The sequence below is a fragment of the Hakea prostrata genome, unplaced genomic scaffold (assembly GCF_041222555.1).
Source record: "Hakea prostrata isolate BN-2017 unplaced genomic scaffold, UWA_Hpros_2 contig_125, whole genome shotgun sequence".
In the NCBI taxonomy this organism is placed as follows: Eukaryota; Viridiplantae; Streptophyta; class Magnoliopsida; order Proteales; family Proteaceae; genus Hakea; species Hakea prostrata.
The window spans coordinates 99,893-115,354 of NW_028291244.1; the positions used below are offsets into that span (position 1 = coordinate 99,893).

Below are 15,462 nucleotides of genomic sequence, written 5' to 3' on the forward strand. Positions count from 1 at the left end.
AAATAGAGACTGAGAAACAGGAGACGGGCGACGGAAAACAGAGAAGTAGAGAATAGAGGTGGAGAAAGAAAGAAAGAAAACGAAAGAAAAAACCAGAAAAGAAGAGAAGGTGAGGAAGAAGAAGTAGAAGAGGAGGTGGAGAGAGGCTCTCCACCTCAAGACACAGCGGCGGCAATAGTAGTTCTCAGAGCGGCGAAACTAGGGTTTTCAGTTAAACGTAAGAAAAGATGGATCAAATCAGTGATTTTTATCCAATTCTCAGAGCGGTAGTAGTTCTCAGGTGGATGATGTCAGATCAGTGATTTTATCCAATTCTCGAGGAATTTAGAAAAGCAAGCAGAGTTTGTGAATACCCTAGTTTACAAGTAATGTGTGTTTAATGTTTTTAGGCTAAAATTAAAGTGTTGGGTTTGTGTTGTAACGATGATTATTATGTATGTTTGCATCAGGCACAAACTTTAGAGTCAGAGACTCAAAAATATGATGTCAAACATAGTTTGGTAGCATGGTAAGCCTATGGCGGATGACAAGAAGAAGTCAGAGTGTAAATATTGTTTGAAAAGAAAGGATCAGGTGTCGCCACTCAACTGAAGATCCATCTAGCGGGAGGGGACCGCAATGTGGTTGCATGCCCTAATGTCCCTTATAAAGTTAAAATGACAATGGCAAAATATGTGAGAGGAGGCAAGAAAAGAGGGCAGAGAAGAAGGCAAAGAGGGATGAGTTCCACATAGCATGCTTAGAGGAGGTGGGAGAGCAGAACATGGATTCAGATAATGCATCATCCTCAGAGCTAGAGATGGAGAGAGTACTAAGGATGAGTAGGGAGTCTCATAGACTCGATAAGATCAAGAGGACACAACGGACCATGGGTGCAGGGACATCTAGAGATCCGAATTTTGAGAGGGCGAGCAGAGGGAGCTCCAGTATGCGGAGCAAGAGTGTCTGAGAGTAGCTCCCATACCACGGGCCACACGGCCTCAACCTAGTGCCACATCTGCTGCACCTAGACCTAATGCCACATCTGCTTCTTCTAGACCCATTGCCATTGATCCCAATGTGCAGATACTACACACTGATCCTGACTTGTTTGGGAGGCCATAGACAAAACAAAAGAAATTAAAGCATATGTTAGGTAATGTGAAGGAGGTGGGGATGGCCTTTTTTCTAAGCGGGCATTATATCACAGTGTTCCTACAAATGTTGCAAAGGGGCCTTAGGTGATGGTGGATGAGATCAATGGTCTTAGACAAAGGGTGGTTGAGCCAACCCAATAAAAGATATATAATGTATATTTCCCACGCATAAGGAAGACTTGAAGACCTACATTGATCATCTTAAGCCGATGTGGAGGCACTATGGGGTAACGGTGACGTGTGATGGTTGGATTGGTCCCACTAGACAATCTATCATCAATTTTATGTTGAATTGTGATGAGACTGGTTTATCAAGTCTGTTGATTCATCAGGTTATAAGAAGGATGCAAAATACATATATAGGTTGCTGAAGAGTGTGATGAAAGACATTGGAGTCGAGCACGTGGTGCAAAACTGATAATGGCTCTAATTTCAAGAAGGAAGGGATGAAGTCGATGGAGAATCCCAACTATAGGCTCTTCTAGACTCCTTATGCGGCATATTGTATTGATTTGATGTTGAAAAACATGGGGCAAATCAAATCGTGAAGAAGGTTGTTCAAGTGGGATCGACATGTGACCACATTTGTATGTAACCATAGATATGCATTGGATATGTTAAGGAGGATATGTGGTGGTGACTTGGTGAGGCCTAGGTCACAAGATTTGCTACAAATTGGATTGCCTTAAAACAGTTTTGAAAAGAAGAAAAACCAACTACGTGCGATGTTTGCATCACAAGAGTGGTTCAATTGGCCCAGTCAAATTCACCAGTAACGAGAGCAGCACGGGCTACCATATCTAGTGATAGCTTCTGGGTAAATCTAAAAGTTGTTGTGAAGCTTCTAGACCCTGTGGTGACAATTTTGAAGTTGGTAATCAACAAAGGAAACCAACTTTACCACATATATGAGTTGTAATGGAGATGATGATGGAGATGGTTGGGAAGGTATCCTACGGGCAACTAGAAATTCCTTGATATCATCCAGGAGAGGTGAGAGAGGTAGTTAAAACATCCATTGCATTTGGCTGGTCAATTGAAAGTTATTACTTAATAGTTAATACTTATTATGTTGTTTTGTAGTTTTTTACCGTCTCATTTGTTGGCTTGTTTGATAGCCTAGAATCCCATATACCCCTACAGTAAAGAACTTGGGATGAGGACAGATTTGATCAAGCACTCCAACAAGTAGTGGAAAGGTTGGAACCAAATGAGGTGAAACAAGCATTAATTAATTTGAGTGGGTTAGAGAATTTATTTTTAGCGTGATTAATTTGGTTGGTTATGTTTCTTGTAGCTGAGTGGTGGCTGCAATATGGGTTAGACTTGGAATACTTGATTAATATTGCACTTAAAGTGCTCTCCCAGACATCTTCTGCCACCGACTGCAAGCGTAACTGGAGCACATTCAATTTAATACATTCTAAGAGGCGGAAAAGTTTGGGGGTGAAGCGGCTAGAGAATCTTGTATATGTTCACTATAATATGAGGTTCAGAGAAGAGCACATTAAGCTCAAGATCAAGGTCATAGGGACAAGATTGAGTTGGCTGACATTGCCATTGATGATGATGAGGACCCCCTATTTAAGTTGGTTAGAGAGCCACTGTTAGATGAGGCAGGAGGTCGACCCAACAGTCAAATTGCACGAGAGATGGGAGTTAATGTGGAAGAGTTCTTGGCCACAGATGGGAGTGTGCACACCGAGCCTAGTCGTCCCTTTGTACCACACCCTAGAGCATCCAGTGTCAGTGAGGATAATATTGTGTGGTCAGATGATGATGATGATGATGAGGTTACTCAGCCACCTACTAGTCAGGCACAAAAGGATGACGATGATGATGATGATATTGGACCTAGTAGCAGGGATGATAGTGGGAGTGATGATATGATCATCATCATCATAATGGACCTGGTGATCAGGATTCAGCTGATCCTAGGGAAAGACCACCACCACCAGAACCAGCAGTGATCCCAGTTGAGAGTTAGGGCCAGGGAGGGCCATTGAGGTTCACGGGGGAGACTCAATTCAGCCACGCTACCAAAGATGTCGATCACGGTCCACCAGCATCTTGAGGTCGTACTTCCACCTACAGTTGGAAGGGGAAAGGGAAGCAGCATAGACATGGGTATGAGGATGACACCTCATTGTACAGGTCTTAACATCCCACGGATGTGAATAGTTTGGCAAGCTCCATGGGATCTATTAGTCTAGATGAGTCAAGCAGCAGCAAATCCCCACTCGTACGAGAGTGGTATAGGAAGTGTTGCATCTTCTTATAGGGCTTACAATCATACATCTTATGGTCATGGGTTTCCTCAGGATTAAGGGAGACAGAAACTAGTCGAACAAACTAGGATGTATTATCCAACGTCTGACGGGAGGATGGTATACATGCACAAGGGTGCAACTTATATGGATGCTAACTCGGGGGCACAGACGTTTATGGAGCAGATCTTCGGCGTGCAACCACAACCCCTACTCCCTGAGGCTGAATCAGGACTTCCCTATCTGTATTGTGTATTCCCTCAAATTGGATATCTTATGCATGTTGATGACCAGACCTATAGAGCTGCAGTTGTCGATTACCTCCACAACCATAGGCATCACATATCATGGGATGTCTATGATTGTTGGTCAAAGGAGAGGATGTTACAAGCACAGTACTACTCAAGTCACAGGAAGGATCCACCGAGGCACTCCTCTTGGCACTGAGTTAGTGAGTTATACTACCTTTTATTTTTCTTGCTAGTTACATTGTATTTGATGTTTTAAGTTTATTTGATGTTTTGAATTAAACATAGAAGTTAGAAGTCATACATTGAATGTTATGTACTTAAGTAGTTAAGTTTATTGTGTACTTCTCAGTCAACTTTATATTAATGTTATGCACTTTGAATGATAGATCTAAATTTTATTTTTTTTAGCAAAATGCATGTGCAAATGTATTCATTATACTCTAATTAGCTTAAATGCAAAATCCCTCCATAAAACCTATCGAAACTTACACGAAAAAGTCCTCAATTTCCTCAAAATTTCCCAAGTTTCCACCTAAGTTTTCCATATTCACTTGGTTGAAACTTGAGTTTCTCTCGAATTTTTTTCCATGTAATATCATAGACATTTCATACCATGATCACAACTAATCCCTGCCCCTTCCCCTTCAATTCCAGTAAACCCTAACCCTCCCCTATAGCATTCGTGGGCCTCCCCTTTCCCATTTCTTCCCATGATACAGCAACCTAGTCTTATCAGGAAATCCCAAACCAGCCCCATTTTTCCTTCCCTTTTGGTCGACCCTTGTATTAGGTTATAGTCCTAACCCTACTTTCCCAAATCAACCCAATTTTCTGGACTTAGAGAATTCCTGCACTTCATCTTCTTTAAGAGGATTTGCAGAATTTTTCTAACTTTCAGAAAAACACTAAGTCTAGGGAAATTACTAAAATACCCCTAGCCCTAGACCTGGTTTACTTCAATTTCCTTCGCAATATGGGATTGGGCCCATGAATAGCTATTGTGGGGGGAAATATCACCTTGGTTGAAGAACTACTCGAAATGGGGGCTTGATTGATCTTCCTTTGGTGTTGTAGATGTACTAAGAGTAGTTGCAACTAAAGATCCATCGGAAATCCGCAAGAAATCCGGTGAAAAGCGAGGGTACGGGTTGAGATTTGGGGAGATCTTGTAAGAGAGAGCGAGAGATTGAGAAATGACCTCTCTCTCTCTCGTTTGAGATGGAGTCTTAAAAGGGTGTGGCTGGACCAGATATCGGTCCAACCGAGATATATTGGTGAGAACTTGAGATCTTGAGTAAGTTGTGAGAACTCTGAGATCCTGCAAGAGATCCCGTCTTGCCTTCTCAGAAAAACGAGATCTCAAGCAAAATCGGCCGAAATCTCAAACCATGACAGCCCTCTTCAAGCAAGGCTGCATCACAAGATACCTGAGATTTCAGCATAAAAAACAACTTACTAACAAGCAGCCAAAAGGCTATTCAACAAGAAGTGCAGCACCTAATACAATTTCAATCTTAAATAGATATGACTCTTTTTCATTAAGATAATGGACCAGATCCATCACCGAAATAAAGAATGAGGTACAGAAACTAAAAGATTGAAAACAAATAAGTTTTAATAAGATGCCTCAAAAACACCAAATAACTGAAAAGAGAGAGGGGGGAATGAACCATACCTTATTCAATAAGAACATAGCATAAGCCGCTCTTGTTATGTCTTGACCTTCTAAAAACAAAGGAAACTCCGTTGGTTTTGAAATTGTTGCAAGTGACAAACTTGATGTGGAGTCAGAAGGTGAAGGATCGACCGAGGACACATAGTCATTAACATATGAACGTGAACCTCTGAAAAGCACAGGGTACCGCAAAGGAACATCTAAGTAAGAGGCGATAAGCGAAACAGCCTGCATGGTATTGAGGCTAATAAATGATTCTTGGCTAACCCATGAACTTCATGAAAAATGAAAATACAACCCTCAAATCAAATGAGGCCACAAATTATATGCAAGGGAATTATGAACTTTAAAATAGTTAAAAAAGTGCTTGCTAGAGAGTCACAAATAAAAAATATTCGTGACCCCTACAATGCCTCAAAAACATCGGCATAGGAAAACAGAAAATTTAAATTTAAAACATACAAGTGAAAAACTGTGAGAGACAGCAAAACCTTACATGTGCAATATATCCCAAGGCAGAAGCATACTTCTGAGCCTCTTTCTTGTCACTGAAAAAGCTGGCCTTCTTTAAAGGATGCACACTCAGTTGTAGACCTGAAATGGTCAAGGGTTTGGATCCAGCAGAATCACCTGTAAATTAACCACTCTTTAAGTACACTGTAAAACATCATAAAATTTGGATATAGAAACCAAAAGATTCATCAGTCAAGTCTCAGGTATGTAACCCACTTTGTAATTTGCAACTGCTTTTATTTACTTTGTGCATTAACATAAATGTCCAGCATAAGAAGATACTCAAAAACCTTTTTACCTGATTTGCTACCCTTAGAAGATGTATCAAGCTTCTCTCTGTGTGTCAGTTCATTTGAGGTCTTCACTGGATACAATGATGCAACCTGTGCTATCATATATTGTTGCCTCTTTCTTAGCATCCTCTGTAAATTTTTAAGATGAATCTGACCCCTTTCTCCTGCTAGCAATCTCTTTGCTTCCTGTAACCAAAAAACTTCATGAGATTACCTATACATCACATTTGTTTTACACCATAGTAGTACATGAAGAAAATAAACCACACCCAATGTTTCATCTATGATCTATTTCAAACATCATTCTAATGATGCCTCACATTCATGTTTTTCTCTCTTCTACAGAAAAAAACCAGAAGTCATTCCCTCTTCAAATTTGGGTGGGAGGGCATCGCACTCACAGTTAATTAAATTCATTATGTGACCAGCACTCTACAGTAGCCAGACTGTCAACCATCTATTTTAATTCATTACAAGCATGAGTTAAACTCACACTTAATTAAATTCATTATGTGACCAGCACTCAACAGTAGCCAGACCGTCAACTATCTATTTTAATTCATTACGAGTATGAGTTAAACTTCCACTGCTCATTGCAAGATCTCTTCAGTTAGTATTGCCTATTTTTCAGCTATGAATTGCGCTATATTTCAATTATTGATGAATGTTTACTTAATTCATCCAATTTTGAAGTACTGAACTGTTTCAACTCATCTTGTCTTGGCCAATATGTAATGGTATTGTGAGGCATCAATATGATGCCATGAGATGTCCCTTTTTCTTTTCCTTCTCCTTTTTTTCCATTTGATCTCCCCCCTTAGCTAGCTAGACTAATAATGACAAGTACCAACCGTCTTAGCTAGATAATGACATTACCACTCTTACCTAGAATATGTTGCAACTGTACCCAATTTATTAATTTTGCTGTTAAGTCATCCCAAAAGACAAATTTACCCTACTTTCAACTCCACAATAGAGAGAGAGGGAGGAGAAGCAGAGAGGGAACAAAGCAGGAGCAAGGAGGAGACAGAAGCGAAGGACTGGCAATAGGAGAGAGGCGAAGGACTGCCAAGCGACTCCAAGAAATCACCTCCACAAACAGAGGGGGAAAGAAGGAGAAGCAGAGAGGGAGGAGAAAGAGGTGGAGTTTCTTTTTTCTCCTCCACCCCCCCCCCCTTTCTTCTACTTGAGAGGAAGGAGAGGAGAAGAAACAGAAAACGGAAGAGAGGAGGAGAAGCCCAGGTAAGGGGGAGGAAGAGAAAGTAGAGATGATTCTGCACCAACAGAAAGGGTAAAAGGACGAGAAGCAGAGAGGAAGCAGAAAGAGACAGAGGACCGCCAGCATCACTCCGACCTCCAGATCTATCACCATCAAATACTCTTCATTACTGCTGAGTCAGATACATGCTTTCATGAAAATGGATCCTAACTAGAGAAAACCTTGTTGATGGTACCCACAATAGTACTGTAGTGTAGAAATCAAAGCAACCCCGATACAGGATTAGAAAGGGACTAACCACACAAAATGTCATGGTGTGTGTGCACTCGATATACATTTCTGATTCATGTGCCTAGGCTGGGAAGGAAGTGCACATGTTGCTTAAGTTTTTGAAGCAGCAAGAAGAAAAGCGTATTTAGGTTGCCCTCATTCTCCACCAGGTTAATTAAATTAGAGAAAATTGCACTGGTACCCCTAAATATAGGCCTTAAAGCACTGACACCCCACTTTATGTTTAAAGAGCACAGAAACCCCAAAATTGGATTTTCATTGGATATATTTGTCAAATCTATCATTGAAAACGGTTAAATCATTGTTTATTTTAAAAATATATATGTATAATAAACAGTGTCTGAAAGGTTTTCAATGACAAATTAGACAAATATATCCAATGAAAATCCAATTTTGGGGTCTCTGTGCTTTTTAAACATAAAGTGAGGTGTCACTGTTTTAAAGCCTCCATTTTGGGGTGCCAGTGCAATTTGCTCTTATATAATATACATTATTGTTCATTAATATTATGTAGAGTAATGCACTTACATTATTGTTCATTAATATTATATAGAATAATGCACTAACAAGTCTTTTTCCATAATACTTCAAGCTAAGTATTACATTATGGATTCAGAGTATACGAACTAGTTTGGTAACTTTATAGCATTTTGTTGTGACAGATAAACATATAAGAATAAATTGGAGAATGGAATGCACGATCGGCAAAGGAGTTAAATAAATAGAGATATTCCTCTTTAAGGAATGTTACTAAAAGGACTTCTGGTGTTTTGAAAGACAGATTTCCAATATTCACCTAAGTGAGAGCATACACTCTAGAAGGTCAGACTTCTATTGTCATTACATGCGGTGGACTGTAAAAAGGTCAAATGTAGTAAATATTGCTAACAAAATGGCAGTGTAAGCGGGATGCTTCAAATTTCAGTTCAGGGCACATGAAGGATGTCGTTTAACAACCTTTTAAGTTTTACATGATTAACTACTGCCAAAGACACCAACATATAGGGGTCATTTCCACCCAACCATGTTGGGGACAGAATCAAGGACAAGGACATGTGGCAGGGACTCAATGGGGAGCAGATACTGGCTGAGGGCATGGCTGAGGTGGAAAGGGGTTAATTAGGATTTGTCTTGAGGTACTGGGTTTGGGTATACTAGGGGAAAGAGTGGGGAGAGCGAGGGGAGAAGACTGGATTGGTGTTTTTGGGCAACGTTGCTTGCAAAGAGAGGAAGACCCTCGATTAAGGGTAGTTCAAGTGAGCATTCAAGTTACAGAGGTCACATAATGCAGTTGAGTCCAGTTATTGGTTGTAATACAGTTGAATTCATTCAATGAATGAATTAAACAAGAAGAGGTTCCTTTACATTCTCTCGAGCTCTATTTTGCCTTTGAATTGCAGAGTGTGAGTGCGAGTTGTGGTGCTAATCGCAGGAGGAGATAGCAGGGCATTGCTGTAATCATCAAGGGTTAACCAAGGTTCCTATCATCTAGCTTTGGTTTTTTATTTTTGTAATTTCATATTTTGGCTATCATTTGTTGTCTTTGATTATGAATTGCTTGTTGGATATCTATTTTTATACATTTGTATTTTTCAGTTTTCATCTCTATGAATTATATGCATGTTATATAATGTTTTCTTTTCTTGACAAGATGGCTAAAAGTGAGGACATCAATGTGTTATCAGAATACTATCAAATGGAAACATTCAAGATCCAAACATGGGACGACATTTTTCTGAATGTCCATCAATCTCACCCTTTTCATGTGGATTGACGACTTAAGACTACGTGACTGAACTTGGGCAATGTACGTGCGAGTTGCAAAACATAAGCAAACCCAAAATCAAAGATTCTGGTGCTGTCCATAATCAACTGGAGTATAGTATGATAGCTTATTTACTCATATAATGAGATTAATCTTTTCTGATTATCAAATTTTTTTAATCACATGAATGACTTGATTAAAGATTAACAATCATGGCTGTGGATATTTCAATTGGATAGACGACGAAGTTAAAACCAAACCTACCTCACTATTTGTTAACTATGCAGAAACTTCAACATTTAAGGGTCCATAACATGAATCTCCATGATGTAGGTCACTAAACCACCCCATGAAAAGTCCCAAGACCCGAAAGAAGTCCTAGGCTGGCTGCCAGTAGCCTAGGTTACAGCCCAGCAGCATAAGAAGCTCCATCAATACCAGCAGTAGTTTGGCTCTTTTGAAAGTCCTACTCGAGCCCAGCTGGGCATAATTGTGATTAGGAGTTTGTTAGCAGTCCAATTCTGTTTTAAATTATTATTTAAATCAATCTAGGTTGAGATAAGTAGAAGTCTTATTTGAACTCAATTTTTTATGTCATTAGGAGTCATTATTAAGGGCTATAAACAGACAGCCTATGCTTGTAATAAAACACAGAATACAGAATACAATAATAGTTGTTGCAGCAAGATCCAAGTGTCGAGTGAAGCTTCCAGGGTTTCAGAGTGCAGGAAATCTCCTTTGGCAGAATTCTTGGTCTGCCTTCACCCCTCCATCTCCATCTCCATCTAGCCTTTCTAGAATTGGTAAGTAATAATTCAAATCATTCCTACCATTATTCCCCCATCTCACACTGCTGTTTTTCATTCCCTACCTTTGGCCCTCCCTTTTCTTTACCCAAAACCTAATCTCCGTTTCTCTCAAACACTCCATCAGTATTCCCCCTCCTCATAGATCCACAACCTCCCCACTACCATCAACACCCAATCCCAGTCCTTCTAACCAAAAACCTTGAAACCCTCCCAAAACCCTAAAACTTAAGAACTTAAATCCAAAACTGAGAATAATAAAAATCAGATTTCTGATTTTAAACCCTAGACCTATAACCCTAATTCAGACCCTATAAACCCATATGAGAGATCCAAAAGACCTAAACAGCCCTTGAATGCACAGGGTTTTGTAAACCCTAATTTAACTGCTGTTCATCAAGTGATCTTGGTTTATTGGTCCTCACCCATTGAGGCTACATCACTTCATTTGATCATATTACTTCAGTGGTTATTTATATAGACAAAAAGAGGTAGATAAAAAAGAAAAAATAAAGAAAAGGATTGAAGACTCGAACATTAAGGCAAGGAAATAGATATCTAGATGCTATTATTAAGAACATTGACTCAAACAAAACAATGACAAGCTAGAACTGAACACTCTGCTGTTTGAGTTGTAATATCACCGAACTATTATGATTGAACTATATTAGTAATTATCAAAGTGTGATGGACATTTATAACATGACAAATATTGGTCTAAAGCATACAATAGTAATTTTTCATAAATTTTATCACATTTACAAATTTGCATCAACAAACAGATTTTATTGCACTGCTGATGCTAAAAATGCTTCCAGAAAAAAATATTTTATCAAACACATATACAGCAGAAACACTAGCTGGGTAATCAGATGGTTCCTAAATTTTCAAACGCAGCTGCAATTTTCAACTTTCTAATGCTAAGGTTTATATCGAGTCTAAAATTCTTATATTAGTATAATAAAAATTGCTGAAACCCAATAGTTCGGTAGGATTTTCATTTGTTTTGATGCCTAATGACTCAGCAATACAACAGTATACTGATTTCTTTTTTCTCTTTCAAGCTTTCTAGTTTGTATTGCAAGCCAGATTCAGTTATGACCACTATTCGTGAGACAATTCCTTGTTATACTATATTAGCCACTTGGCCTCCATTGTCTTAAGTCTTAAAACATTCCACTTAAACTACCTCAGAGGAAAAACTAATCTGTTAATCAAAGCAACATTGTAACTCCAGTCATTGATTGAATCAATCTATGAATTACAGGTGCCTGCGACAAACCATCTTTTCCTACCTGCAGCTGCCTAATAAGTACAGTTCAATTCTCTAGTAAATAATGACAATACTGGCAACAATATATAACAAATCTCAAATTTGCAATAATCATGTAAAGAGTGTTTTAAAACTCCACGAACAAACAAACCACAAGCCCAATAACGATTACAAGTTACCTGCAATTGCTTACAAGCTATGGAAAGGGCCTTCCCTGCAACCATAAGGGTTTTAGTTTCAACCTTAAGCCGCCCCTCACGGGTATTCACGTTCTCTGCCACAATCTTTGAACGCCTCAACATATTATCCATCGCCAACTTTCGTGTCCCAAGTTTTTGTCGCCTCTCCTCAAGTTCATTTGACCTACTCAATGCTTCTGCTTTTAACTGCCCACAAATCAAGAGCCACAACACTAATTTTTATTAGCGAGAGAGAATATTTCTGACGCGGAAGAAAGAATTTAAAAGGTCTCTCCATAACTTTCCAGAAACAGCAATTCAGTCATGCGCACACAGAGACAATTGAACCGGCAAATTTAGGGAAATTCAACAAACACTTAATTCTTTCTTTTTCTCTTTTTTTTTTTTTTTTTCCTTTTTTTTTTTTTTTTTTCTAAATGAGAACAAATATTTAACTCTAAGGGCAGAAACGCTACAATACCTAATTTTTGGGTTGTGAGGGAAGAAAGATCTTACCTGTATAAGGGATTGAAGCTTCTGGTCGAGGGAACTCTTCTTCTCCTTGGCTTTATTGAATGCAGATGAAAGACTCCACAGTCTTGCGAGCTCCTGCTCAAGATCTTCCCATTGGATTACTTTCAAAGGTTCCGATGATGAGTCGACAACCTTTTTTTCCAAGGATAAAGACTTCTCCGATCCCATGAAGAACAGCGCCTAAATATGCGATCAGAAGATTTAAGGTAAAGTTATCACGGAACGACCTCATCATCATTGGTGAACTGAGAAATTTAGGGTTTGAAAATCAACGATCCATTTCGTTATAAATCGTTAAAATCAAATGGAATTTGCTGGAACGGAAATTGGACTGTTTGTTGGCAAAATTAGTTATAAGTGGAGAGAGTGTCTGGACCGGCAGGCGAATCTTTCCGGATTTGGGACTTTTATTTCTTGCAGCAGACCGTCGAGATCGCCACACATTTACAGAAACTAATCAGACGGTCTCTAATTAAAAGGGTGGGGTTGTGTTGTAAATATGAGATCCTTTTTTTACACTAAAGATTTAATATTTTACAAACTTGTGAAAAAGAAAAAACCCAGCTTTGCTGATCCTAAACCCCTAATTTGCAAACGTTTGTTATACAAATCTGGATCGTTTTCTTCCAACTGAAAAATATTCACAAGTTGACTTGAAGATGGAACCCTGGTCCAACTCAAAGATTTCATCTGAACAAGAAATCGCAGAATCAAATCAATACAAGTCTTCCATGGCTGTTGATATGGGAGATTTATACCCAACTGACTTAAGCCCGGGCTGGGGCTGATTGTGATGCTCGGTAGGGACAGTTACCGACCGGCTGAATTAGGGCGTTACATACGTTGGACTTATTTGGCAACAACACTCAAGATGGAAGGTCAACTCAAAGGATGATTGTCCGAGACCAACGACAGGGAAACACAATCTCAGGAGAGATAACAGCCCTTGTCGGGAAAACTTACCAAATCCAAAAAAGGTAATACATACAGTATAAAAGCAAGGATTCACCCCTCCGATAAGGATCGAATACATTATGAACGTAGTTTTGTGTAGCTCTTGCACGAGTTCATAATATGTTCACTGTCTGACTTAGCCATCGGAGGCGGCTGCCCGGTACATGAGCTGGCCTGCGTCTAACCTTTCTTGCAAGACTCATCATCCCGGGAACAAGAGGAGGCTTAGTCGTAACCAGAAATATAAACTGTGACACATCAGTTTGGCACCGTCTGTGGGAAAGACAATATTCAAGTCATGGCAAGATGAGGAGCTAATAATGGGCGAGTGTTTATGAAATTAAAAGTAACCGCAAGCGCACGGTATCATGTAGCTAACGGGTCGATCTCAAGGAGATATGCCACTTTAGAATTAACTTCTTAATGATAATGCGAGAATGCAATGATTCAAACTTGTTAATTACTTAATTAAACTAAATGAACGGTCCTAATCCATACATCTAATGCGATCAAATTGAGACGAAAAATAAAGCAAACATAACCAATGCATAATTAATGAAGGCAGAAAAAAATGCTAATAATAAATAAATAAAAATAAAAGGGAAGTGATCCGAGTATCAGCTCTGGATCTAGGGAAGGGGAGTATAATTATAATGACTTTGACCATGGACCATTTGCCGTAGCTTACAGTCCACCGATCGGGGGAACGGATATTAGGAAAAATAAATTGCAGAAAAGAAATAATCAAAACAATAAAAGGAAAGGGAAACCTTAACCAAAGAGAGGGACGACTGTAAGCATCCCTGATTAAGGACCCAAGGGAAGGGAGAACAATAAATAAATGCTGAAAGTAAATTGCAGAAAGTAAATAACAGAGTAATAAAAGGAAAGGGAAACCTTAACCAAAGAGAGGCACGACCTTAGGCATCTCTGATCAAGAACCCAAGGGAAGGGAGAACAATAAATAAATGCTGAAAGTAAATCTTAAATTAAGAATATTGAGGGGTAGATAAAAGCGGGAATGGAGGGGGGAGAGAAGATTATTGAAGAATGTTACTTACTTGCATATTTGAACTTCAAACAATAAAAAAAAGAATTTGAACAAACGATTTGAATCTCAACCAACCCTAACAACCAAATCTAGATCTGCAATTGCTAGACCCAGAGAAAAACGAATCTTGAAACTTGAAACTTGAACTTGATCTTGAACTTGAAACTGCATTACATTACATAGAAAAAATTAAACCTAAACATTCAATCTAGAAATTAGAATCTCACAAAAGCAAGCAAAGAAAACTAGACAAAGCCTAAATAAACTAAAGAGAAAAGAAAATGTGCTCTTCTTAAGGTCTAAAACACGTTCTCCCTTGATGGAGTATGCTCTCCTTTTATAGAGTTTACATGGGATATGAATCTTGACAGAATTTGAATCAAACTTGGAGTTCCTATCTGACTTAACCAATTAGAATTTTGGTGTACTAATCGGACTAGCTTAGAGAGATCAAATGCCCAATTCCACCGTTGGATTTGAGGATCAATAAGTCGTGAAGCTCTCCTCCAAAAATCAGCTCCATTGGACACCGGATGACTGTTCGATGAAGGGCTTGATCGAAATTGAACAGAGGCATTCAAAAACGGGATTTTTCCTTCTTCCTTATCTGAATATAATTTTTTCCCCCTCTTTTTCTTTCTTTAATCAAATCACAAATAGGAAATAAGATATTGAAGTATGCAAGGACTCTTTTCTCCATTTGGACTCTCTCAATTATATCTATGTAGATTTGATTGATAATTTATAATCTCAGCCGTAGATCAAATTTGCCTTCTTTATGTTTTAAATATTTTAGAGTTGGCCCATAATCACATCTCTAGCCCATCATGCTCCAGATCAGACCCATTTTCGCATTTGAGAATTTGAATGGACCTCTTGACGTGTAAAATTGCATGATTCATACCCAAAACTCCAAATATTTGCTTAAATATTGAAAAGTCCTAAAATTTGCAAAAACAACATAAAACCCAAGGTAGCTCCACTCTAAGTGTGTAAAATGCATGCTTTATGCCCTAAGATTTCACACATAAATGTGCTCATCAGCGAGCTTGGCAAAAAATTGCTGGCGAGAACCCGAACTTAGATGACCAAACACGTCAGAACTGTCACATCCCGCCCTAAATCCACCAAGGGGATACCCTATCTGGATTACTCGGGGAGTGAATCACGGTCCTGCCGATCAAGTTTAGGAACGATCATATCCACTTAGCACAATAATATAATCAAAAGCAAGAACAAATCATTATATTTAAAT

The 15,462-nt window shown here is 38.9% G+C and overlaps 1 protein-coding gene across 1 annotated transcript in view; it reads right to left on the minus strand.

Annotated features, from left to right (window-relative positions):
- LOC148998819 (vacuolar protein sorting 38-like) overlaps positions 1-12,571 on the minus strand; it is a 32,506-nt gene extending 19,935 nt beyond the window's left edge. The window contains exons 1-5 of the mRNA XM_089141697.1: positions 12,185-12,571; positions 11,669-11,875; positions 6,141-6,321; positions 5,826-5,959; positions 5,330-5,557 (exon numbers count right to left, since the gene is read on the minus strand). Of these exons, the coding sequence (XP_088997823.1) occupies positions 5,330-5,557; positions 5,826-5,959; positions 6,141-6,321; positions 11,669-11,875; positions 12,185-12,370 (936 nt within the window). The 5' untranslated portion in view covers positions 12,371-12,571. The remainder of the gene's footprint in view (positions 1-5,329; positions 5,558-5,825; positions 5,960-6,140; positions 6,322-11,668; positions 11,876-12,184) is intronic.
- Positions 12,572-15,462: the final 2,891 nt, after the last annotated feature.